Source organism: Haemorhous mexicanus, chromosome 1 (assembly GCF_027477595.1).
Source record: "Haemorhous mexicanus isolate bHaeMex1 chromosome 1, bHaeMex1.pri, whole genome shotgun sequence".
Lineage (NCBI taxonomy): Eukaryota > Metazoa > Chordata > Aves > Passeriformes > Fringillidae > Haemorhous > Haemorhous mexicanus.
In genome coordinates this window covers 105,002,317-105,029,648 of record NC_082341.1, presented here as the reverse complement: position 1 = coordinate 105,029,648, position 27,332 = coordinate 105,002,317, and the positions used below count along the sequence as shown (strand labels likewise).

At 38.8% G+C, this 27,332-nt stretch overlaps 1 protein-coding gene and 1 long non-coding RNA gene across 3 annotated transcripts in view; one reads left to right on the top strand and one right to left on the bottom strand.

Moving 5' to 3' along the window:
* LOC132332888 (uncharacterized) overlaps positions 1-22,218 on the bottom strand; it is a 32,274-nt gene extending 10,056 nt beyond the window's left edge. The window contains exons 1-2 of the long non-coding RNA XR_009488000.1: positions 21,957-22,218; positions 12,109-12,214 (exon numbers count right to left, since the gene is read on the bottom strand). This is a non-coding gene — a long non-coding RNA (uncharacterized LOC132332888). The remainder of the gene's footprint in view (positions 1-12,108; positions 12,215-21,956) is intronic.
* Positions 2,894-7,415, top strand: MC5R (melanocortin 5 receptor). 2 transcript variants are annotated; one of them, XM_059857567.1, is made up of 2 exons: positions 2,894-3,120; positions 3,963-7,415. In XM_059857567.1, the coding sequence occupies exon 2, from the start codon at positions 4,049-4,051 to the stop codon at positions 5,024-5,026; it is 978 nt and encodes a 325-aa protein (XP_059713550.1). In that variant the 5' UTR covers positions 2,894-3,120; positions 3,963-4,048; the 3' UTR covers positions 5,027-7,415. The 2 variants fall into 2 exon arrangements, with proteins under 2 accessions (XP_059713550.1, XP_059713558.1); XM_059857575.1 differs by lacking the exon at positions 2,894-3,120 and having other exon boundaries at positions 4,052-4,192; positions 4,279-7,415.
* Positions 22,219-27,332: the final 5,114 nt, after the last annotated feature.

Sequence of the window (27,332 nt, the reverse complement as noted above, 5' to 3'; positions counted from 1 at the left end):
AGAAACTTGGTTGGGAACATGTCCTTCCATTGGCCTCATTTATCCATTTATTGATAAAATCAGTATCTTTCTATCCTTCAGGTGGCAATTCCCTGCTGGTTTTGACATGATGTAACTTGCCCTACGTGTCAGTATAGTTCCAGTGGATGTGCAGGGCAAAGGGGATTTCTGGCTGGGATTGTTGGTGCTGCTGATGGCAAGCAGGGCCTGGCTTTTTCTGCCAGCGATGTTGTCATGGCTCCCAATCTGGTTGTTGACAAAGCCTGAGAGGCAAATATGTATCTGGAGTGGCTTCTGCTCTCTCTCAACCACTTCGCTGCTGAAAAGAATGGCATGGGACTGAGACAGGCCCTGGCATCTCTTTTTCTGCCAGAATCCTATTTTACTTCTTCTATTCACTGATATCTTTCTGTAGCACTTTCAATCTCTCTTCTTAGAACCCAAAGAAATTTCTAGGTTGAGGGAGCTGGACATGGAGATCATAAACATCTGAAAGACAAGCTTATTCATTCATGAGTCCTGCAGCTGGGAAGCTGTTCACTGATTCTTCCCGAGAGAATCCAAAGATCTGCTCCCATACCCCTCTATTCAAATATTTATAACTCACTTGCCTGCCTCCACTCACTGTTGTTTGGGTGTCCTTTCAGTTACCTGCTTGTCAAGCTATAGCATTAAAGAGCTGCTTACTGCAGCAATTTAATGGTAAAATTCTTTTTTGAGGGTGATGGTGAGGAAGGAATGTATTTTCTTCATTTCATCCTCTAACATAAGAAAAAATGCATCTGTACCCCTACCCAGTCTCCAAGCAGGCAATTTTTCTGCAAGTTTTGTAAAAAAGGGACTTTTTGGTGTAGCATAGGCAATTTTACCAAGGTTTACACCTGCAGTGTCTGGCTTGTGGAACAAGAATCTAAATGCTGATTCATAATTTATATGTAAGGAAACTTGGCATTGCTCTAAGGAACAACAGCCAAACCACCCAGTCTGATGAGTAATTCATTTCCTGCAATTGGCTGGTTTGCTGAGCCCTACCAGGTACACTGAAAACTTTTGTAAAGCAGTTAAGCTGGCCTGCAAAGAGCTTTGTTAAACTGAACATACAGAGCAATTTGTAAATGGAATGAACAGGACCTAACAAGAGACAATGTGATTGACAACAGAAATAAGTTGGGTACTGCAAGAGAAGTAATTGGAAGGGGAAAGAGTACAATGTCTGCACAGTTCTTGCTAGATATAAGAGCACAGGAACATGTAAAATTTACTGTTAGGTATCTGACTGCCAGCACCTGCATTGGGAAAATCAAAAGCTATGAGAAAGATAACCAAAGTTAGCTATTGTAAGTTAACTTTGCTGCAAACATGTTACCAAAAACATGCTTTACATTAAAGAACAGAAAAAGGACTGCAGGTGATGTTTCTCTATTCTTTTCTTTTGGTCATAGCAAAGGACTAAGAGCTCAGAACTTGCACATAGGTGAGATAGAGCAGGGAGTGTGTGTGTTCAGCAGATGGCATGATACAGTCAGATTTAACACCTGCATTTGAGCATAGTTTGTGACCTCTAGTTTGTGATAATTTAAATTCTCTTTTCAGTACTGGAGAGAAGGGATAGGCAAAATTAATCTCCTGACTATAACTCTATAATGCTAAAAGAGATATTTTACTCAAAATAATAAAAAAATGCTTTTCACTGTCACCCTTTGTGCAGGGACTATTGTACCTAAAATTATTTCATATAATGGCCCAGGTTTTTCTGCATCCCTAGAGCGAAGGGTTAGAGTGAGGCCAGCAGGGACAACAGAGGAACATACTCTGGAGTACATTAATTAGAAATAGGGATTTATCTGCTTTTCAATGATAAACCTTAACTGAACACTGAAAACACAAAAGTGGCACAGGAAAATTAGGATTTGTTGGTGGTGATGCTTTAAGAAAAATGCTGTAGGTTAAAAAGAAGCAATTGGATCATGAAAATACAGCATGAAAAAACCTCAACCCACTGATTTTTGGAAGAGTGGTGATTTGGAGAAGCAGAGACTTCCTGTGTCAAGTTAACTTCAAATCCTGCATGGTGTCTGACTGTCTGGTTAGCAGCTAAGAAGGGCATTTGGCAGTCAGAAGGTGTGTACTTTGCATTCCCCAGTCTGCACCTGGAAGCAGAGACCGTTTGTTAAAGACTTGAACTGATTTTGCCACCTTCTGGGTAAGGCCCAGAAGGGGCATTGGCTGCCTGACTGCTAGACCCACAGGGGAACTTCAGCCACTGGAATACCGAGCACAGAGTTTAACAGCTCTTGGACCCCTTGGGGAATTCACATCCATCTTGGGGAGCCCGGGCTCCTGGCATGATACACTGCTCCTTCCATTTCTACACTGAAATCTCCATTCTAGCAAGGGGTATGGAGCACAGCTGTTTATTTGTTCAGTTGTTTTAATACAAATTATTTGAATATATTTTCTATTAGTGGCATGGTGGATTTGACTGTATGTTCTCTAAGTTTTGTAACAGCGGGGTTCTTATTTCTGAAAAAAATCCCAGCAAAGCTAAATATGAGAAAAATGCTTATAGCAATAATAAGCCTCCCACTTTAATAATAATATTATCTCCTCTTTTGTAGTACTATTGTTGGATGAACTTATTGTCAGTGTACTAGAAGCAACAAAGAAAACAAAGAAAACAAAGGAAAGGAGCATGTCAGGTACATTTTCTCCCTTTAATATTATATAGAAAGCTCTTAATGAATTTCAGATAAGAATCCCTGTTCGGTTAGAAAGAGAGGGGAAGGCCACTAGATGGTGGTAAAAACTCAAGCCTTTACTATGAGATCTGTGGAAAGAGAAGTCCAGGGGGGCAAAGAAGGGGAGGAGGAGCCACAGTTTGAGTACTGAAGTCATTATTGCTTGGAGTCTATAAAAAGGCAGTTGCACAGTAAGTAATTTATACGTGGTCAGCTTTGACTCTATGGATTTACTAATTCCTTTCCCTCTATTTTTTTTCATCTTTTGCCACCAAGGAGTCCCCAGCCCCAGATGTCAGGGGGCTAAAACTTCAGCTCTCTGGAGGAAACGTTGCAGACAATGATGAGAAAAAGCAGCTAAAGGAGCAGCTCTGGTAAATAGGTACAGTAAATTCCTTGATTGCAAATAAAAAGTGGATTTTTGAAACTGAAAATTGTTTAGCATGATATGCTTTGAATTTGTATTTGCAACAAGTGTCTGACAATCGGCTCTAAATGTTCCCTTTATTAAAAATGTGATGACTTACAACTTTCCCAAAATATTTTCATTACCAGAAAACCATTGAATAAAATATGCTGGATTTGGAAGATAAAACTTCTTTTGCAATAGAATTCCACTCACATCAATTCTGTAACCTTAGTTTGTCCTGAAATGTATGGATTTGCCTTGGTTAGGTGTTTAATACCACGCTTTTAAATGAGCATGTTAACACTGCACAGATAAGCTGTTTATAATATAGTTCATGCCAAATTAAATGTACAAAGGTCAGGAAAGCATTTAAACCTTTTACTGAAAATGTTCAATTCTTTATTGTGTCAATAATAGAAACTTCTTTCTATCTTATTCAAGTGAGTGGTTTCTGCTGGACATAATGCTACATCCTCCTGCATTTCTGGGGTCTGAGAGCTGGGACTGGGAAAACTGTTTTTTGTTTGCTTTTCAGCAGAATTTCCAGGACATTCTGGGGAAGTACTCCAGGGAGCCAGACAGAATAATCAAAACTATGAATGAAGAGTGCAGGAATCTTTTCTGCACAAATCAGTTTGTGATTTTAATTTCCCAGTAAGGAAAGGCAGAAAATCTCTGAGCCAACCAAAATTTAGTTTGGAATCAGTGAAAGAATGTGGTGTGGAAGAGGTGGGACATGTACAAATTAAATAGAAATAGCTGGTATTTATGTTGTCAACTTCTGCCTGTAATCTTCATGCTATGCTTTTTTTTAGGCAGGATCTTCTGCCTTTTGGAAAATGCATTTATCACACTCCTTGGCAAGCCCTTCAGAAGGAACAGAATGTGTTAGCTCCCAGAGATGAACACATCCTCTCAATTCTACGTTTCTGAACTCAACCTGAGTGCCTTTGGTAGCAACTTTACTGTGCCTACTGCGAAGAGCAAGTCATCACCATGTGAGCAAGTGGTCATCGCAGCTGAGGTGTTCCTAACTCTGGGCATTGTAAGCCTCCTTGAAAACATACTAGTTATATGTGCAATAGCTAAGAACAAGAACTTGCACTCACCCATGTATTTTTTTGTTTGCAGTTTAGCAGTGGCTGACATGCTGGTTAGTGTGTCTAATGCTTGGGAGACCATAACCATATACTTAATAAACAATAGACACATCATCATGGAAGATGCCTTTGTCCGTCATATAGACAATGTCTTTGATTCCATGATCTGCATATCTGTGGTGGCTTCCATGTGCAGTTTGCTGGCTATAGCAGTAGACAGATATATCACTATCTTCTATGCCCTGCGTTATCACAACATCATGACCGTGAAAAGGTCGGGGCTCATTATTGCATGCATCTGGACCTTTTGCACGGGCTGTGGCATTATCTTCATTCTTTATTATGAATCAACTTACGTGGTCATTTGTCTCATCACTATGTTTTTTACCATGTTGTTCCTCATGGTCTCCCTGTACATCCATATGTTCCTCCTGGCTCGTACTCATGTGAAGAAAATCGCTGCTTTGCCTGGGTACAACTCCGTCCGTCAAAGAACCAGCATGAAAGGAGCCATCACTCTGACTATGCTTCTTGGCATCTTCATTGTTTGCTGGGCTCCATTCTTCCTTCATCTCATCCTGATGATCTCCTGCCCTCAAAACCTCTACTGTGTTTGCTTCATGTCTCACTTCAACATGTACCTCATTCTCATTATGTGCAACTCGGTGATCGACCCCTTGATCTACGCCTTTCGTAGCCAGGAAATGAGGAAGACCTTCAAAGAGATTATTTGTTGCTATAGCCTGAGAATGCTCTGTGGGTTATCAAACAAGTATTAAGATAACAAAACCAAACCAGGGAGGAGACTGAAAAGGCAACATCTTCCTGCATCCTGTGATTCTGGTGAAATGCCTATGGAACATTTATTTTCTCCATTCAGCTGTCACGATTCCCACAGCAATCAGAGACCCTTTTTAAACATGTGATTTTACATTTCTTTCCCTCCACACACCTCACTCATGCTGGTGGTTGGAGCTACTCAGTGCATCTGTATTATGGGGATAAAGGATATTTTGACTCTCATTTACTCTATTGAAGATTGGAATTTATAAGAGGATTATACAGGGGAAAACCTTATTTTTATTTCTGTTAAATATAAAGAGTGAGTTCTGCCATGTGAATGAACCCACCAGCCTCTCAATGTGTGTTTCTTTTGGTGTTATTTGTCTCTCTAGATATAAAAAAATAATAAAAATTTATCTCTCTAGATAAACACAAGCATGGTTTATTTTGATGCCCAGAATTAACAAGGAATTTTTTTTTGCTATTTTCTTCTGAAGACATAAAATCAGAGAAGTAGCTCCAATTATCAAGCTCCACATACCTTGGTCAGCAGTTATGACCAATATACACGCACATATCAGCAGTCTTGTATTCCAGTCATGACTGTTACTGTCACAAAATTCATATTGTGTAAGCTGCCAATGTTTCCACGAGATTTTCCAGGCTGGATACAGCACTTTGTCATATATGACTATATATGTTCAAATCACTGTGAAGCAAGATGCACCACAGGTGAATTTTAAGGCTGAATATGAAGACCGAGCTGATTCTAGTTTGTCTGTTTTCTTTATTTGCCAGGGCTAGGGAAGCAAAGGGAACACAGCCTGTAGATATTCATGTAATATTTTGTGGAGATGGAAAGATTGAGTGAGTGGCTGCCTTTCTATACACATTAGAAAACCCTTTTGGATGTGAAGAGCCTGTGTTACTGTAGATTGCATCTTTCAAGTTGGGAGAGAGAAATCAAGTTTGATAATCAAAAGGCATGGCAGGCAATGGCAAAAAAAGGGATTTCAAAACATCAGGTACATGTAGTTATAACAGAGTCCTGACTTTTGTTCCCCAAACTGTTTTCCTCTTAGTTGAGAGGATTCTAAGCTGAAACCCTCATGCCTTTTTTGTGAGTAGTTTGCATCTAGTGATGCTTTCATAAACCTGCTGTTCTGCAACAGCTGCGTAATGTGCAAAATGCTGGGCTTACAAAAAGAGAGAGCAACTCTGGTATTTCTCGATGACCATGAATGGTGCATATCTTGTGCTGTGATTTAAGTTTTGGAAAGATTCCAAGTGGTGTTAAACTACTGACTAGATAGCTGAATATATCTTGAAAAAAATGAAATCTTCTTTCTGAAATCTGGAAGAATAATACTTGTTATACTTGGTTTATACATGCTGTAACACTCTTGTTTATCAGTAGACAGTTTATGATTTATTCCATGACTCTTAGGTTATACTTTCAGGGTGAGATTCCTGATTGGGTTTTAGGAAATTTATTTGCCATAAGGGTGGTCAAATATGTGAACTGGTGCTCAATGGTTGTACAAAATCCATCTTAGAGATATTTAGAACTGGACTCGACATGGCCCTGAAAAACATGCATTAAATTGAAAGCTGACTCTAACTTTGAATTTGGCCCTGCTTTGAACCACTAGGAGCAGATTACCTCCACAGGTGCCTTCCAACCCAAATTATTCAGTGATTCTATGACACAGTTTGTATATTATGATAAAATTATATTTTACCCCTCCTAATTTTATCTCTTGTATAAGAAAAATTAGAAGGTATTCCCCTCCACACACTTAGAGCCTACTTTATGTCTTCATTTGCTTAGGAGGTTTCTGACAGGAGAAGTAAGATGCACCTTTAGCACCAGAGTCATACATTTTGTCTGCTCAAAATTTACTATTCCTCCAGCTCACATATATCTCAGTGGAGATCCCTTATTATGCTGACTGATATACTGGTTATCAGTGCACTAGGGGCTAGAGTCTTCCTTCAGCTATATCTGAAAATGGGATTTCAGAGAATGCTGGTGGTCAGTAGTGAGAATCTTGCCTTGTTTCAGCCCATCTCTTAATCCTATCCATAAATAGCCTCTAAATGTTGGCTCTTGCAACTGTGAATGTAAATGACAAAAGGAGACAGTTCCGCTGCATAGTGAAAGGCACCAGCTGATGTAAATAAATCATTAAATCTTCACTGGGTATTGCAAATAAGATAGTTTTGTACATAACTGTAAATCAACTGAGGGGAAACCAAAACTGTAATAGCTTTAGGTATTTTCTTGAATTGTATATTCCTATTTTTTGTTTTGTTTGAAGGCTGTTTGATGTATAAACACAGACATATAAAGAAACTATTAAACTGGATTGCTGGAAACTCCCACATTTCTGGTTATTCATTGTAACGTTTCTGCTACATTATTCATAGAGGGAATATTGCATTGCAGACTTTCATGTCTCATTTAAACAAGTGCCTTCCTAAGAAACATTCTGAATGAGAGTTACAGACTCCTACAGTGTATTTACATTCATACCTATGTTCCTCTGGGTGTCAACACCACATCTTCATTATGAGCTTTACAGGTGGGGAGCTGAAACAACTTAAAAGTGAAATGAAAGTATTTTCAAAACAGGCTAGAACATTTCCTGCAAAATAGGTTGTTTACACTCTAGCAATGAATATAAAATACATATCTGTGGGAGACCATGACAAGCTTTAACATGTTTCTTTCTCCAGTTTGGCTTCAGAATAAAAGGAACATTTAGCATACTGTCACTTCTGTCAGAGCCTGGGAAACACTAAGTGTTGTGATAGACTGGGATGAGCCAGCGTGGTGTAAGCAGGAAACTTGCTGTCAGAGGACAGTCATGGAAAATTAGTTGCTAGACTGTCATTGCACCATGCCCCTGCAGTCAATGACACTACTCTTGCTTATCCAACCAGACATTTACGGTTTAGCTTTAGTCACTGCACAAAGAAAGCTCAAATCACACTATTTCTGCCCCAAAGCACCAAAAATAATTTTTATTGCCCACCGTTGCTTTGATGACAGAACACTTCACTGCTTCTAACTCATGTGTCACAATTTAAAAGTTCTTAATAAGCAAGTATTCTGATCTCCCTCCTGTCACAGTGGGATCAACTTCTATAAAGTCATCTGCATTTTTAGCAGATTAGTACCAGGGGGAATATTAAAAGTAAAAACCTGAAGCCTTTCTCCATGCCAAGGCCACAATAAGGAAGTACTAGTTTGCCAAAGAGCCTTGGCGTCTCCTGTAACACAAAACAGTTATAACTGGATAGAGCAATAAAATTGGTTCTTTGGGGAAGAAGTTGGTTCTGGGCTTCAGGATCCTGCTCCCCAAATGGGCACAAATCTGTCACAAAAAGCTCTAATTACTCAGCACCAGCGCCACTGAGTCTGGGCTGGGAGGGATGATTGTTTTCAAGTCTACAATCTACAGGTCTGCAACCTGCAACCTGCACCTTTTGTGCAACCAGTGTCCAGCAGTCCACTAACACAGTGTGGAACCCTTTTGAGAGTCGCACATTCATTCTCACCTCTTAGGCTTATCCCCTCAGAAAATCTTCTCAGAATGTCTCTCTGGAGGTTGGAGTTGCATTTTTTTACGGATCAAATAAGTGCAAAATAAGTGCAGAAGGCACAGGAATTTCCTGCTCATGCAAACTTTAGGAAGGCAGAAAAGATATAAAATCTTTGGGAAAACAACTCAACTCCCTCACACAGTCTGCTCTCTGAAATCTTCAAGGGCTCTGTTTTACTCCAAAGCCTTGTTGTGGATTCTCCTACCTATTTTTTCAGTAAATGAAAAAATCTGTTGCTCTGTTGCTCATCAGCTTCTTGCACAGAAGACCAATTCATGGTGACCACTGCTGCATTCAGGAATTGCAAAGGACAGTCCCAGTCTTCAGCTGTGTTGGTTTTCAAGTATAGTGCCCTTCCTGTTAGGCAGGTGAAGATTTGGGAACGTGGATGTGGAAATGAGGATCCTCACATGGGGGACAGAAAGTTGTGCAGGCTGTGGTGGAACTGCCTGCATAAGACTCTCTGCCAGTTTGTCTCCAGGTGAGATGTTCTCCCTCCTTTTCTCATCTTAGCCTGTGTTACAACCTGAGCTCTGGGTATCTTGGATCCTCCGGTTCTTCATAGAGGACAGAAGAGTCTAAAGTATATGTGTACACCTATATACATGTCTACAACAGTTTTTACTCCCAAATATAAAATACAAGCACAGATGACATCAACAGATGAAATGTATGTGAGAATGTATAGTTCCTTTTCCTCTAACCTTTCTGCTTTTTGTTATTTGTTACACTGCTTTCCAATCTGCAGTGTTTTTCATGTATTTCCTCTCCCTGTGAACAAATTAGCAACAGGCAAAATCTGAAGCAGAAGAAAAAGCCTCAAGTACTTTTTGCATCTTAAGGATTTGAAAATTACAGCAGATCAGTGTGACAGAACAGAGTTCCCCTGGCACCAGTTAAACTAAAGATCTAGTAAATTGGTCAAATTCTTATGGTTTAAACATTATTCCCTCAACAGTTTCTTTTTGAGCAGCTTGCCTAAAAAAGCCCTAAGAATGCATGACTGGCTGTGCTGAGCAAGGAGTGAAGGGTTTTCATCAAAACAAAGGGCAGCTCTTTAGGGACATTATGTAAAGTCTGGACTTGTGTCTAGCAATCCTCTGGAATATGAGCAGAGCTCCCAGGAAGCTCTGGTTTAGGGACTTCTTGGGCAAGAGGTTATATTTACAGATTTGTGACCAATAGCTCTAAATGAATGGGTCTTACACAAATTTACCTAATCACTCTTGGATCTCTTTATTTTAATCTGCAACACCTTGTTTCACAAGATACATTGAGTGGAAAAATGATTTTTTTTTCTGTTATAAAACATCTACTTGTAAATTTTCTTCAATGCCCTACAGTCCTTATGTTGCAAAGAAAAGAAGTAATTAGTCCTCATTCATTTCCCTTGTGACATTCATTATCCTACTCCCTGATATTCTTCTATAAATTTTATCTTTGCCAGCCTAAAACCCTGGCCCATTTAATCTTTACTGGTAACTTCATACCTTGTTGTCATTATGTTGTTTTCCTAGACCTGTTATATTGTTTTTGGCTCAGATAAGGAAATGATAATCCAGATCTAGATGGAAACTACATTTCCACAGTGACAGATGCTGCTGCCTCTTTTGTTGTCTATGCAGTATGTAACAATATACTTTCATTTAGTACAACACACTCTATAATTTGGAAAATTTCAAGATGTCTAAAATGCTCATGGGAACATTGCTCATGGAACAAATGCTCTCTGTTCTCTAAATAAGCTTTCATTTTTGATGGCAAGGACATGCAAAACTTATGTCAAAAATACATTGCTTCGGGGTGTTTCTGTCTTTCCAGGACCAAGTATATGCCTTGGCCGTGTCCTATCTCTACAGCAGAACTCATCTGCTGGACAGAGTCTTCATTACCCTACCTCTGATGGGATGGAAGCCTGGCCACAGATGCTGGAAGGGCCTTGTGTCCCAGCCATGCTCTGTGTGGCTGAGGATCAGGGATCTCAAGTTCACACACACACTTCTCCTGGAAGTTCATAATTTCCTAGAGAAGGGTGGTAAGCATGTAATTTGCACAGCTACCTCCAGATGGTGATTTATCACTCCCTTCCTTTCAATTAGGCTGGTTTTACACCTGATTAAAGCACTATGAGAAGTGGAAGGATCAGCTTTGTATGCTGGCTCCAGATGATTTGCAAAGGCATCTCATGAACTCTTTTGATGCTCTGTTGCACAAATGCCTTAATTAACAGTGACAAAACAAAAACCTTCAACAAAATGGAATTAATTTTTCTCTTTACTCTGCCAGTTTTTTTAACAGGACACAATTGGTTTTGGCAGGCAATAAGTAAAATTGCCCATGAATTAGCTTTTTCATTGTTATTTTTCAAGAAAAATTTGTGTCTAGTTCACCTATCCTGAAAATATGACCCTAGGAGTAACTATCATCTTTGTATTATACCTTTTCTTTGCTCTGAACTTCTTTCTGAAAAGCTTTGCATGGTTTTTGAGTCAGAATGCAAATCCCTGAAATTCTATATCCCACAGTTCATAGTGCTGGGATAGCCTAACATAGACCTTACTATTATTTCTGCTTCAGAGGCTCCTTGTGCTTTTTAAAGTCAGGGGAATATGTCCAGGATATTCTTCCATACAAAGAATAGTAGGAAAGATTCCTCTGCTGTCACCATCATATTTTCTGAAAAATCCTCTTTGCCCAGGATTCTTCTCCTGGGAAGCTGAGAAGCCTCAGAGAAGAATGAAAACAATAATTATCTGATTGCTTCTTCTGTATTTTGCTGCTTTGGAATGTAGTTGGAGATTGTTTATCCAACAGGTGGTTGTTTGATTGGTTTCATGTGAATTGTTTTGAATTAATGACCAATCACCATCCAGCTGTGTTGGGACTCTGGAAGCAGTCATGAGTTTTTCATTATTCTTTGGAACCTTCTATCTGTATCCTTTCTCTATTCTTTAGTATAGTTTTAGTATAGCATTTCTTTAATATAATATAAGTACATAAAAGAATAAATTAGCCTTCTAAGAACAGGGAGTCAGATTCATCAATTCCTCTTTCGTCCTGGGAACCCAGAAAATACCACACTCTGCTTTAACCTTGTTATAAATATATAGCAACATCACAATTAGTAGTGGCAACATTGACTTAAGCTCAGAGATAATTCACCGAAACTAAAAGCAGCTCTTTCACTAAAGCTTTTCCCAGAGAGCACAAAGAGCCCTGGCTATAAAAAGGAGATGACATTCCTGCTCTCTAAGTGGTGGAGCTTGGGCAAGCAAGAATTTCAAGTCTGTGTTAAGTTCACCCTTGACTCTTAACAAAAGAGGATGATAAATAGCCATGTCCTACTGCGAGGACTAGGCTGTGTTGAAAAGCATCCCAGTACACATACTTGTGCCAAATTTAGTTTTAGAGGAGTAGCTTCAGTGAGTTGCTGGAAACTTGGCTGTAAGTCTGTGTGCAAGACCCTCACCTGGTGTGACTGAATCCCATTCCACTGAAGTGTCTTGTAAGACATCTTCTCCCCACAGAGGCATGTAGTAGGAATTCAGGATATGGTACTGCTCAAGCTCCTTCTCCTTCAGAAAGGAAAACAACAAAATTTTAAGCATTAGTGGAAAATCAGTCCAGGAAGAAATTTATTTCTTGTGTTCCTTAGACCAAGAACTCATCTTGGTGGGCTCCCAAGATCCAGTGCAGCGGCTGGGGGTCTTTGCAAAGTCATGTCATATGGAAATTTCTCACTTGGAGAAGGTATGTTAAACCTTTGACTTCTCTTGGTCTAAAGTGCTCTGCTTGGTACTCATGGTTTGGAAAGCAGGTGCTTGAATAGTCCTCCTTTCAAATGGCCAAGAAGAGAGATGAATCACTTGAATTTCAGTTCAAGTTCCAATGAGAGTTCATGTCCCTGCATAAAGCACATAAAAAATGAAGAGGTAGGAGGTATATCCCGAATAAAGTCCAAGTTTTTAATCTTACAGTAAAACTGCTAAATATTCAGGTTTTCACATTGAAAAGGGACATTGGTGTGGCCACATCTGAATCTGGAGGTGGATTTTTGAAGGAAAGCCCTGCAAAGAAAAAAGATGGTATTTGTTGTGTAGTCTGATGGTTTAGTTGTACTCTGGAAAGTTGAACGGTCCCATTGGTGAAATAAGAGGAGAAACATATATTTTACTAATTTTCACATAAGTAATTTTTAAGATGGTATTTGTAGTCTGTGGGCTCTTGGTGTTCCTGCTGACCAAAGCAGAGGTGCTCCACTTCCAGAAAACTGGAAGGTGCAAGGATTTTAGGTTTAAGTGACAGGAGAATTTATGCTCCCAGCTCCTCATGCAGCTCCTTGGTTTTTCCTGGTGTTTCAGTAAGATGCAATTAATAACTGAACTTAGCCATGGCATTTGGCATTTGAAGAAATACACTCTTGTTTAGAGTGGGGGATATTGAAAATATGTCCAGCCTAATTGGACGGACATGGAAAAGAGGAAAGCCACCCTAGAGCTACCTCCTGCGAGACAGACCTGGCATGCAGACAAGTGGGGGATCAAAGGCCTGTTGCACAATGTAATGAGTAAATAGATGACAAACACAACATTATCTCTGGTGGACCTTTAGAGGGGAAAGCGGGCAATACGAGAAACACTGTGTGTATTTCAGATGACCTTTTGCTGAAAATGTCAGTTAGAAGACTGTGCTGAATTTTTAAAGAGGGTAATAAATAACTGGGCTGAATAATGAAAGGTTTAATTCTCAGGGAAGAACCAAAGTGAAGATGCAGGGAGGCTGGTCACCTAGCACTACACATACTTTAAAACTTAGCTGAATTAATAACAGCCAGTGTAGTGCCAGCATTTTTGGTGCTGGGTAAAAACAAAAGCATCTAATGACAATAACTAGCGCTAATAATGAAGGAAATCTGTGGCGAACTAGCAGAGCTGTTAAAGAAGAGTCTACACTCCAGCCCTGGATGGGGATGTCCATGTGGCCCTGGGAGTCATGCATTTTGGAATAGATTTACTAAGCTTCTCCATAAATAAATAGGAAGGTATTTAAGCATCTTCAATTAGACTTTTGTTGTGTTTTGTTTTACAGTTATTTTTCAATGGTATTTTTTATCTTTCCTCTTGATTGGGTAAAACAACTTCTGATCAGAGCTAATTAGGCAGGTATTTAGAATACTGTAGCATCTCCCTTCTGAGAGTCTCAAAGTATTTTTCAAACACTAATGAATGAAATCTCAAACAATGTCTGCAAGATTGCTTGCAGAAGCATAGCACTGTCCCAAGGGTGCAAGCTATGGGTATTTTTGATGAGGTATTTTTGAAAGTAGAGTTCTAAAATACTGATTTCATACCTTTGTGGTTAAGTAACCCTTCTGATTTTTTTTATTCTTCTAGTTTCTCAGCTATGGCTGGTTGCCTGTGAATGATATCTTTGCAACATGCCTGAAATGTCCTTGCAATGTTAAAAATTCTGAAGCAGCAGCTATGATCACTGCTGTATTTATTTGAATAAACAAATAAATATATTGTTAAAACACAGATTAAGGTTAGGGAGTCGGACAGTGTGACATTCAGAAGGTGAAAGTGTCTGGAGGCTTTTTTGAACTGGGAGCATTTTGCACACAAGTAATCCCTCTTACTAATGCATCCTTAGTCTTCTGAAATGCTTGTGCAGAGTAGGATTGTCCTTTGAAACAAACCAAATACACCCCAGTTTCTTTCTTAATAACTTTAAACAGTCACAGCTGATAGGATTTAAGGCTTAAGGGCGTCATATTCATTGCTACTGTTAGCAATTGTCTCAGCTGTTAGGTAAGGTCAGGCTTTATTAGGCTGCTCTTCCTTTTTATAATAAGCCAGGCTACAGGGGAAGGACACCTTAAAAGTTGTACTTGAGGGCTTCCTGCATTTTCCTATGGAGGTTTTAATTCAAATGTACTTTCAACAGAATATCTGCTTTCATTTAAAATACATTTCAGACAGGGAAACTGTAAGGCAGAGAACAGGATAGCACACAGATAGCAAAGAACATCTACCCTGATGTGACCAACATAGTTCAACTTGACAAACCACTGATTCTTAAACATAATAATTCCTACCAGATACTGTAATTTGAGCATTTACATCCATCTTCTTTTAGTTTTGGCCTGCAGTGTGGGGCTGAGGAGTTGTAGAAGGAGGCATGCTCAGACTGTATTTCAAGGACTTGAAAAGGACTATGGCAGTCTTGAAACATTATTTGTAGTGCAAATGCCTTGGCAAAACCACAAACAAGGCAAAGACAGACATTTGTGTCAAATTCTCCCTGCTGTTCCCTGGGAGAATTTGAAAATTCTCTGTAAAAAAGTCGAGTTAGAATATGAAATGCTGTTTCTTACCTTTGAAATGGAAAAATAGATGGAAATTAGACAGAGATTTGTTAATGACATCCACAGTTTTAAACTAATATTTTGCTACAACCTGAGTTATTTTCAAAATCAGTGAAAGCGACATTTATTCTACAGAAATCATTCTTCTTCTACAAGGTAGGAAGATTTTTTTAATAGTAGAAAATTTTTTCTACTTCTTTCCTAAGGCATATTTGACTCCTAATTTGTTGGGGGCATTAGGGCAGTTGCTGCTTAGCTTTCTGTGACCCTCAACCAGCATTCCTCTGCCACAGCTGCTGCAGATGAAGCAGCTGTAATCCCACCCTCACAGAATACTCTGAGTTGGAAAGGGCCCCACAAGGATCATTGAGTGCAGCTCTTAAGTAAATGGGGATTGAACGCACAACCTTTGGTGTTATTAGCACCATGCTCTAAACAACTCAACTAATCTTAGGGTAATTTTTTGTTTTACTCTTTCACCAATCTACTGATCCAGACTGGTAATATTATGGGTTAACTGAGAACCTGTTCTTTAAGTAACCATGGACTTTGATAGAAGCTCATAATAAGCACTGCTTGTACCTCCTGCAGCAACACATTGCTCTGCACTGCAGAAAAAGACTAGATTTTAAATGGATTCATCCTATGGGAAAGAGACAATCAGTGGTGAAGGAAAACAAGCAAGCTTTTTTGAAATACCTGTTTTTCTAAGGCTGCTGTCTTTGATTACTCACCTTTTGCATAGGCACTTGATCTAAAATCCCCTTAGTCTATCTGCATATCTGCAGTTAGACAGTTTGAGGGCATTTTTTCAGTTTGCAGGTTTTCCTTTGAAAAGATCTGTAGTTGACTGGCACCCACTGTTCATTAGCTTTATGGCATCATTCTTGATTTAGCCTCCAGTTCAAGCAAATCCAAGCAGCAAAAAAAATGAGAACAAGCTGGCTGGTCTTTACAATTGCAAACTGTATTTCTGAAATCTGCAGGACTGCTGACTTGATGACTTGGAGGCAGGGAAACCACACCAGAGATCCCATTACTACACCCAATAACCCAGCAGAACAAAGGAAAATATGGCACATGGACTGACTTGAGGCTCCCAGGTCATTTAGCCACCTATAATTTGGTGCTTTCTTTGGGTGTAACAGCAGTGCACTGACAGTGCCAGCAATGTTGTGCTTCCCATAGCCTTGGCACCAGATTACCTAGAGCTTCTTTAAAGATCTCTACATTGTGGTCCAGTGCAAGAGGTAGATGGAGCCTGAGTAAATTGCTTAGCTGGATCATTGTGTTCATGTTCTGTACTTGAAAATTCAAGTGCCTAAAGATATGACATGACTCATCACACAATTTGTTTTTGCAAAAGGTCATTAATCTCTGTTCCTTCTCCATACAGCATGCATACTTCATATTGGAGCTAGAATAAAGCAAGAAAACACCTGTAAAAGACCAAATAGGCACTATCAACAAAGTAATTTTTTCCACAGATATTTGGAAACGTAACATTTCATGTCTGGTGCCATTATTGCATTAAAATAATAAATCAAGAAGCTGTGAAATTAATAGTGGGAAGAACTTGCTGAAGCTAGATTGTTAATAGTGAGGAATTAATTCACCAATCATCTTGGTGCAGAAATCACAGGATGAGATTTTTATGGTCTTTATTATGAAACTCAAGCTGATTGATTGTTTTAATCTATTCTGGTCTTAAAATTTTGAAATAAGTTTAATGAAAATTTAGCAGATATTCAGGTCTCTTTCCCAACAAACAATGGGAACAGTGATAACTCTGTTCTTCTTAAGGGGTAAATAAATACAGTCCAAAGGAAATCTTCCTACATTTACAAATGTGAAGGTTCATGATAAAAGCTTTCATGAGTTTGGGTGAAGACCAGAGCATAAGAAATGGATGAAATTTAACACTGAGTCAGAAATCACATTTGTACAAGTGACCACCCTGAACTGTGAAGCAGCATTGTACAAAATTCTGCTTGAACTAAGAAACACCGATGGAATAAATTTATTTATTAAAACCCCCCACCAAAACAGAAAGATGAATTAAGTTAATGGAATAATATATGCTAAATTAATTTATCCAGACCTAGCAGTGACATTTTATTATTATTTTAATCTCCTGTAATTGTTTAACCTTATTTGAATCAACCATGATTAGCCTTATTTAATCTTATTTTTCATTGATTGTTGTCACTGCCTCTCTAATCATCCATAGCTTTGGCTATTTGTATATTTTGTTTCTCAAATTTTTAATAGCAGTAGCAAAGAATTACAAAAGTTGGAGGAGGTAAAATGCAAGATAATGATAAAAATCGCTTTAAATTCCTATCTGCTAATATTCCTGTTTAAATTCCCACAAGTGAAGGGAGGAGCTGTCATTTCAAACAACTCTTCAACCATCAGGATGAACATCAGTTTAAATAAAATTGTAAAAAATATATGAAAGAATATTTCTTGAATGAGGTGCAAGAATTCCTTTGGGATAAATTTAGAATTTAGCATTTGACTATGGATTCTAGAGCAGTTCTGGAGTTTGCAAGTGTAAGTTTAAAATTTAACTTGGTTTGAGCACAAACTCCTGTTTAAATCTACCATGTATGATGTTGGGATATCATTTTAGTAGCCCCATAATCTAGTGGTTTAAAAATTATTTTCAAACAGATGCTTTTATTGCTGCTGCTTGCACATTGCAAATTTCTGTTTAATTAGATCTTTTTCTTCACAGGATCTACTTAAAATTTGTTTGAGGTCCACATAAAATGCATTTGGGATCTCCCAACGCAGACAGTTTTGCCAGATTCTCTGTCTGCAGACCAGGGATTGCAGGCCATTAGGAGTTACCAGCTCCTTGACTTTTTGGGGCTTTGGCATAGGGAGGAGCAGTGAGGGGTGGTGAGATACAAAGATTGTGATTAAGAAGTTGGTTGGAAAATGTGTAAATAAGCATCATGAGTCCTTATGCAGTAGGCAGAGTATTTAGAAGGAAGACACACATTTCAGATGTTCTTTGATGGTACATGTTTGTTTTCTTCTACACAAGAGGAAAGACAGGGAGAATTTTTAAAGGACATGATTAATTGCCAGTTATATGAATGGCATTATGCTGATCTTAATTTTCCATACACAATTATATAATCTATGATAACCTATAATTAAATGACCAAATAAAAGGTAGCCATTACTGGGACTCTGGAGATAGTCTTCCTTTGAATGACTGTTTCTTTAAAATTCTTACTATAGTCTTGAATTATTCTAATTTAAGTTTCTTTAAATTTTAATGGACTTAAAAGAAAATGAATGATTAAAAAAACCCCATTATGCCTCAGCCTTTTTTCCTCAAACTAAAAGTGAGTGAAAATACAGTAAACACGGGGTAGGAATTTCCCAAAGACTGTCTCAGCAGTAGAATGCCATTAGAAATTAAATATCTCTAAATACCCATTCTTAGTAGAACTCCAGGAAATCTGGAGTACAATGGACTTTTTAAATGTATGGAGAGGTAAAGAGACAGACTATTTGGATCATGCTGAGAGATGCTTCACATTTCACATCAATCGACTTTGTTCAACAATTTGTGGGCCAGTTATATATGAGGCAGGATTTTTCTTCTTCTTTGTGACTTAGACTGACAGTTGCAGCCTCACTATAGGGAGAATAAAAGAACTTGCACAACTTCAAGAAGACAAAGGAAAAAAAATGAGTGCATTTTAATTCATTGGTCCAGTCATCTCATAGTCATGCATTTCCCTCAAGCTGGCAAGAAGAGAAATGGAAAGTGCTGCCCCTCTTTCTTAGTGTGAGACATTGTGGGAAGTGATTTTGCCCACTTACAACCAAGCAACAGCTCAAGAACACTTTATCCTGTTGCTCCTTTTTATCTATTCAGTGCCAAGTGTCTAATTGGCCATGGCCTGGAAACTGGACTTGCTTTATACTTGAAATTTTTTGTTACCTCTGGTACTTAAGATTATCTTATTTTTGTAATCCAGGTTTGCTTCTGAAACTCTTAGAGTCAGTTGCACTTGTTTCAAGATCAATGTAGGCAGAATAGATTTGATCAAAAGGGGAAAATTCCCAAGAAGTACCTGCTGCTATTTCCTGACTTTGAAGAATTTTCCTCCCAGATTGCAACATTTGTCTGCAGCTGGATCATGGTGTATTTCTCACCAGAGCAGGATCATAGAATTACAGAATGGTACAGGCTGGGAGACATCTTTAAGACAACCTGCTTCCAACTGCCCTGCCATGGGCAGGGATGCCTCTCACCAGCCCAGGTGGCTCAAAGCCCTATACAACCTGGCCTTGGACACTCCCAGGGATGGGGCAGCCACAGCTTCTCTAGGCAACCTGTTCCAGTGCCTCATCATCCTCACAGTAAGGAATTTCTTCCTAATATCCAATCTAAACCCACCATCTTTCAGTTTAAAGCCATTTCCCCTTGTCCTGTCATTATATACTCTTGTAAAAAGTCCCTCTCCATATTTTTTGATAAACACATTTCTAACTAGAAGCTCTATTTATCTCATAACAGTCACAGAAACATCTAAACAACAGCTGCCAAAAGAGAAAGACACTGTGGATCTCATCTTCTTACAGATTTGAACTCCAGATTTTCCATTAGCAATTGGATTCTCAATAACCAATTGAATTTACAATAAAGATGTCAGACACAGAGCTTGTATATCCATGTTCAGTTATTTTCTTCTGTAATTATCAGGAGCAAAACATTTCCATCCAATGATTATCTTATACCTTGAAAGCTATATATATGAACCTTCAGAAGATACAGGAGGTTCTCTGTGTGTCTAAGACATCTCTTCTGTAGGAGCACAAGTGGTGCAAGTTCTGTTCCTCTGCAAATGCTTTTAAAAGGATGTTCCCTCTGAAGGAGTATCATCTTATGTTATCTTTTTCTCAGAAGAATCAATAATTTCAAGCCACTTAAGATTTAATTTTTAAATTACGCTGAGACTTTTTGGCTCCAAAGGACTGGATTTAAAATATTTGTACTCATTCAGGTTTATAATTTTGCTATCTCCTTTTACATTAGTTGAAGTATGGCATCACTTGATATTTCACTGATTTGCCGCTGCAAAGCAGGGAGCTAGGAGACTTTTCTGGAGAGGTGGATTATGCAATAAAGATCAATATTTCTTTGAAGACTGGAAACAGGATGAAAACTTGAAACTTATTGTTTCTTTGGTATATTTCTGCTCCAGTGAACAGATAATACCTGTTAAATAACTCTCAAGAACATGTGACAGAGATAATTTCCTAAAAATGGCAACTTTGAAAAGAAATGTGGCTGCTGTGGAACGTGCTTAGGCTTTAGACAGCTGTAAGAATATCTGCTAGGCTAGATTAGAGCTGTGGACTTCTACTAATGCATCCCAATCCAATTTGCAAAAATACACTTTGTTCCAAGGTTGGTCATGTAGATTGCCTGAACTGTATTAACATCAATTCTCTTAATGGTCACAGGAAAAGGATTATACCATTTATTTCTGCTCTGTTCTGTAGGAGCATTTGACTGCCTTGCTCCAGAAACCACAGATTTTTCCTTTTGACAAGTGAGGAAGTACAGGTCTTTGATTGTTCCCAATGTCCCAGCTGAATGCAAGATACAGTACTGTGAGTGAAACCAGGAATGCACATCCCGCTTCTCCACTTTCACTTAATGAGCTTTTGAGCAACTTCGCTTCAGCTAAGTGGTGGCTCTGTAAAGCAAAAGTGAGCAAGCAAATTCCATATAAACAGTAAAACATTTTTGTTCTCACCTGTCTATTTCATTCATGAGAACGCATCCATTTGTAACAATAAATTTTTTTGTATAAAGGAAGAATAAGCACAAAATAGAAACCTTCAAAAGATTTAACCTCTTCTTCTCTGGAAAGGGGGTGAAGCAATCTTATTTCTATCACTTTCTGGTTATGTTTTAATATAATTTACTGCTGTATTTGGTAGCTAGGGCAGGAGTATTCTATAGTAATAGAGTATCTACTAGAATATATATGTAAAAAATCCATAAATTACTTAGAATTTGAAGTTCCATCTTTAAAAGCAATGAGGAAGCAATAATTTGAGTGGAAAGTTAATGCCTATTTTCCCACATTTTCTCTTCCTTCAAGGTAGCGTAGGTATTTTGTGACACGAAGGATCCTACTGGTGCTACTCTTATTTTCTCCTTTAAAGTTTACTGATAGTTTTTACAAAGTTTTTTTGTATTAAGTGATCATACTTTCCACAGCAGAAGAAAATATAATTTATTCACACTGAGGTACAGGTTTGGTTGGATCAATTTTCTTCACAGTGGCTTGTGTGGTTCTATATTTTGGATTGGTGACCAAAATAGTGTTGACAGCAAACTGATGTTTTAGTTGTTGCTGATCAGTGCCTACACAGCAGCAAGGCCCCTTTTGAGCTCCTTATGCTGTGAGGAGGCTGAGAGTTCAAAAGAAGCTGTCAGGGGACACAGGTGGAACAGCTGACCCCACCTGGCCAAAGGGACGTTGCATACCATCCAGTGTCATGTGCAGTGATAAAAATATTCAAGGAAAGGACAAAGGAGCAACATTCAGAGAGATAATGTTTGTCTTCAAAAGCTGCTGCTGTGATAGGGTCCTTCTTTCCTGGGGATGGGAAGACTGAACACCTGCCTGCCCATGGAGAGTGGTAATTAAATTCCTTGTTTTGCTTTGCTTGTGCGCCCAATATTCACTTTCTCAGTTAAACTCTCTGTATTTCAACCCACAAACTGTCATACTTTTACCCTTCCATTCTCTGCCCCACATCACTGCAGGGGAGTCAGTGAGTTGTGTGGGGCTGAGCTGCCACCTGTGGTTCACCCACAACAACTGCCTACTTAGAGCAGAGCAGCACTGAACTCATATATAACTAGCAGAGATGAAAGTGTTCCATAGAAGCAAAAGCCTTACCCTTCTTCTTAGAAGCCTGTCGTGCATGAGCTGAAGATGTCACTATGGTCCTCTGAAGATTTTATTCCAAGCAAAACTCTGTGGAAGAATTATTTCCTAAGGCAAATTATGATGCTGCAGGTCTAAATATTGCAGGGTAATGAGAGCAGTTCTCTGCAAAACTCTGCCAAGTTCTCTAGCACTTTTTGTCACTCTGAGACAAAAGAAGAGTTTCTATTTCTCTCAAAGCCTTGGTTGTGCAGCTGGAGGTGAGGGATTATACAGGTGCAGAAATAAGTAGATAAAAAGCTGAATACAACTTCACTGAAACATGACTAAAACGGTGACAGAGGCGTTTCACAGGTCGCAAGTGACCCGTGCTGTTTTGAAGACATGACACCGGAGTTCATTCTGACTTCACATTCTTGCAAAAGCTGAAAGAAAAGGAGGAAATTTCCTTCAAGCAGTTTTGATCTGCTTGAGCAGTTCAAGTCAAAAGCTCTGTGATGAAAGGTGAAGCTGTCAAAGAAGATTCAAGAAATTTAGGGACAGGTAGAGAAAGTAATGGGTTGGGCAGGATGACAGAAGTCATGGAAGGATGGTGGGGCCATCACAAATGATCTAGACCCCTTTTCTGTTTTCTCTCCTTTTCATTTGCCCTGTTATGATGAGATCAATGAAGGTTATATACTTTCAGCTTCAAAATGATTCATATTTTAAAAATGAAGCTATCTCTTTATTAAGAAATCCATGTCTTACACAGCATCTGGTGGCATCCCAGCACATGCAGACAGACTGACATATTTTTCCACTTCTCTTTCACAACATGTGCTGCCCTTGCCAAGTTCTTTATAGCATCTCTTTAAAGTGGGTTTTGTTGGTGAAGTGTTTTTGTGAAACCTTTTGACAACTAAAGGGAACTAGAGGAATTTAAAGGTTATTAGCTCATCAATAAAAAATGGTTTTACTCTTTCCTGGCTACTTAACTGCTACAGCATAGTAGCTCTTTAGTTGTTTTTTTCTGTAGTATTTGAGTATGCAATTCCCTGAATCATTCTCATTTGTACCACTGCTGACTGCAGAGCAATGGCTGTTCTTATCAACCTTCCTTTGTTAGCTTCAGATTCCTTTTCTGGTTCATAGTTTCTCCTTTATGGAGCAAATTGAAGGGTTTTTTGGGTTCTCTTGGTCTTGTTTGAGTCATTGAGACAAGTAGTTTCATTAATTTATCCACAGCTGGTATCAGGCTACTGGCAGCATGGCCCTGATTCTCTTGTCAGTCTGAATTTAGAACACTGTGCTTATTCTCCACTTGTAAATGCAACAGTTTTAGGTCTTTTCTTGAAAAAAGATTCCTTCCTTCCTTCCTTCCTTCCTTCCTTCCTTCCTTCCTTCCTTCCTTCCTTCCTTCCTTCCTTCCTTCCTTCCTTCCTTCCTTCCTTCCTTCCTTCCTTCCTTCCTTCCTTCCTTCCTTCCTTCCTTCCTTCCTCCCTTCCTCCCTTCCTCCCTTCCTCCCTTCCTCCCTCCCTTCCTTCCTCCCTCCCTTCCTCCCTTCCTCCCTTCCTCCCTTCCTCCCTTCCCCCTCCCTTCCTTTTCCCTTTTTCACCATCCCTCTGAAGCTCACTGCATGTATTTATTCCATTGCCTACAAAAACACTCTCTCTGTGAATCCTCAATTACTCACTGTAATTAAAATAATAATAAAAGAAGATGACACATGTTTCCCTGAAACACAGATATTTCTCTCTGGCTGGGTAAGGGACTAATTATTAACTATTCACTCTGGCTTTCTGCATATTTAGTAACATTTTTTTTTTTTCTTGGTATGACTATGAGGTTTGTTTTTTCTACTGTCTTTCAAAATCTCTAGTTATGCAACTGCTAGAGATGAAGAGGACTGTGGTTATCAACCTTTGTCCCCAAGATATCTGCCTTCACATTATCAAAATGTCCTTGTTCCATTTATCGTCTCAAGTAATATTTACAATTTTCTACATTGTGGAAAAAAAACCCCAAACAACTGATTTTGAAGTGTTTCTGTTTGAAATTTTTTAGTTTTGTTGTCAGCTTTTACAAATAAAATTAATAGAGGGTTTTTGAAAAAAAAAGTCATTTCCTTGGAGAATAGTATTTTAATTATCTGGGGAAAAGATAAATTTATACACAAGAAAATTCATCTATGAAGAGTTTTTTGAGCAATTTTAATTTTTAATGCACTATTTGTCAAAACATCGGTTACAGTGGGTGGGAAGGCAATGAAGAACACTATAAATATAGCTGCCATGGTGATAATGATGTTGTAAGCACTTAAATTCCATCTGACATGACTAGGTAGAGAAACAGTTTTTTACTTTAATCAACAGAAAAAGGAAGTGAAGAACTTATTGTTTTCTGGCAGCCTTTGATTTAAGTAGATGTAACAAGACTTTCAGTGAAAGATAAAGAAAAATACTTCATCACCTGCCAGTGTGACACATCTGTTAATAAATCAGACTGGAATGTGTCTTTTAGAAAGGAATATATTACTGTCCTTGATGGAGATTCCATTATTGTTCCTTGGTTGATTACTGTAATTGTTTGATTTTTCCTCTGTAAGAGATACAAATTTTTGATCAGCAGAACTTTCAGAGGCCAGAAAAATGACCTCTCTGCAAAATATGCCAGGGATATCTTTCAGTAATCGTTTCATTGGCTTTAAATCAAGTGCTGTCATGGCTGAGTGCATAAAATTATTCCGTGCTTACCTTGAACTGCAAAAATGTTCATGTTTTTAAAACCAGTGGCTGCAGCAAGAGATTGGGAAACACCTGTCTGTAAAAGTGATGAACAGAAGTAGCATTCTGACAAATAAAATACTATTCTGAAATGAGGCATAACATATCAGACATAGATTTATGCTTTCATTTTGAGAAATTTTGGACCTTTCCTTGGACTGCAATACTGTCTTTGGCACTAACATGAAAACTGCCTTCATTAGGATAATTCATTACCTTCCCTTAACAAAAGCTGTAGCTTTTTTTAGAGGTTTCCTTCATCATTAAGGTCTTGAACTCATAAGCACTGTAGATGGCAACACTCTTTCAGTTTTTTTTTTGTTTCTGCAAGGATGTGAAGGTTTTCATTCCCCTACAACCACTGTTCCTTCATGTCCATTTGTTAGTGGGAAATAGCCACTGTCCATTGTACTTTGATCAAACTGGCATCATTATTTGGGCTGCTTCTGTTTGCCCTTCCCAAAAATGTGTTTTTTCTTACCTCTGAGCTTCTGTCTCTGAAGCTTTTGTCCTGTTTATTGAGAGGCCAACTTAGCTTCTGAAGGGGCAAAATAGCTTGATAATGATGGAACACTATCTGTCTGTCTGTCTATCATCTCCTATCTATCCTTTCCTTTATTCACCTGACAAGCGACACATGTTGGTGATCTGAATGCTGACAGCTCATCAAACACATCTGAACCTCCTGATAAAATTTTTTAGGTGGCTATTTTTAACCTTCCTATTTTACCCACATGTACAAATAGCTCTGTGGAACTGCATCCCATGTCAGAGATATGCAGAGAGTGCTGGCAGCTCAGAACATGTGGTTCAAGAACTCAGTCAATCTAGTGGAGAAAAAATTGTGAGGTGGTTAGTTAAATGTCAAAGAGTCACCTCCTATTTCTTTTTAGTTGTTTTCAGGGTAGGTAGAGCTCACCCCCTGTAAAAGAAGGCAAGAGGACTGGTCTCTGTAACAACCTCCATTGAGAGACTCCATTTAGATCAGATTCTGCATGGGAATGTGTTCCTCTGGCTCTTCCTATTTCACTACAGCAGCACAGACACTTGTGACCTTTCTAAGGGACCTAAAGCCATACTGGTGTAATAGCTCATTTCTTTATTAGGAAACTTGTGCAACCAGCTGAGAACTATAGTTGGGAAAGACATTTTTCCTAGAACAAAAGGGTACTGTACAGCAGGCATCTGTACACAGATCCAAAGGTCATGGGCGGAAAAACTAAGGAGAGATTTAAGCAAGCTGTGCATCAGCATGAAAGACATGCAGTCCCTTGGCAGTTGCTTCTCTTGTCCTCATGGGTTGTCAATTTATGGTTTCCTCATGTCTTAGAATGGTTGCATTTCTCCTCCCTGTTGTTTTCTGCTGCCTGCTTAGTCTTAGGGGTGGGTACAATGGTGTTTCAAGTATATGTAAGTGTGGTTTTGGTAACTTGTCAAATGGTCTGTAAAAGATGCCAAAGATAATACACAAATTTATTTTAAGACAGCTGAGGACACACTCCATCTCGATCTAAACTTTGAGCATGTGCACATACGTTTGAAATGTAGACAGCAAGAGGTGACCACGGAATGGAGAAGAAATAATGCTGGCTGGAGTGTGGGTACTGCCTTCCATATATTATGGCTAATTTGCTCCCATGGAAGTGGATATTTGAAAGTGCATTTCAAATATCTGCTATTTACTCTCACCATTATGCTTTGCTACAGCAGTTGTCTCCTGAAGAGATGCTACTATTCCTTAAGGAAGCAACTGTTTGGGCAGTTCAATTCCACACAGTAAATCCACTGCTCTTGCTGTGTATCTTTGGTAAAAAGAAGCGTCAAGTCCCCGTGATATAAACAGGGCCCAAAATCCCATAAAAAACACACACAGTGGTACCACTAAGTGGTAAAACTAATGAATTCACTCTGTTTATTGTAGGCATGGTTTTTCTACCTTTAACTTTCCTGCAGGATAAACGATATTTGGGTTTTGACACAGTTGTTTTCTACCCTCCCTGGAATATTATCAGCCTGTTCCTTATCTTCTCTTTCCTTAACCTCCTCCTCAGAAATAGAAGCTGGCTGCATTCTGGCTTCTGTTTCCAGATACAGTCTTCTTTTAGCCAGCTAATAATAATTTTGTCCTTTAATTTAATCTACTAATTCCTTTAAAGAACAATTTTTTCAGCTGCAGAGACCTGATGTGTGTGGAGGTGTGTGTGTGTGTGTGCTGACAGCAAAGACTTCCTAGTTTTTGGGGTGCTTTAGGTACAGTGGTCAGGATGGGATGAAATGTTTTGCAGCTTTTCCTGTAATGCAGCCCAGACACTACGATTAGTCTGGCCCACCTTGGCTTTTTTGGAGGAAAGCATGAGGGAGCTCCTACCTGTCACAAGAACATTTCACCCACATGTCACAACACGTCCTTCCCACTTTTCAATGTGTTCATTACTTAATCAGAGGACCTTCACTCCATCTTATATTACTGTAAATTTAAGTATTGTCATTCAAAAAAATACCCTGCCTATGGTAGGGAACTAGCCTAGGAGAGGAACTTTAAAATTTCCTCTTGCAACTAAGTCAAGAAAGGGGTGAGTGGGTCATGACAAAAAGTGTAGAAGATTTAACAGCAAACAATAGG

Bases quoted from the DNA above. Each gene is read 5' to 3' on its own strand.
- MC5R (XM_059857567.1), top strand. From the start codon at position 4,049: ATGAACACATCCTCTCAATTCTACGTTTCTGAACTCAACCTGAGTGCC.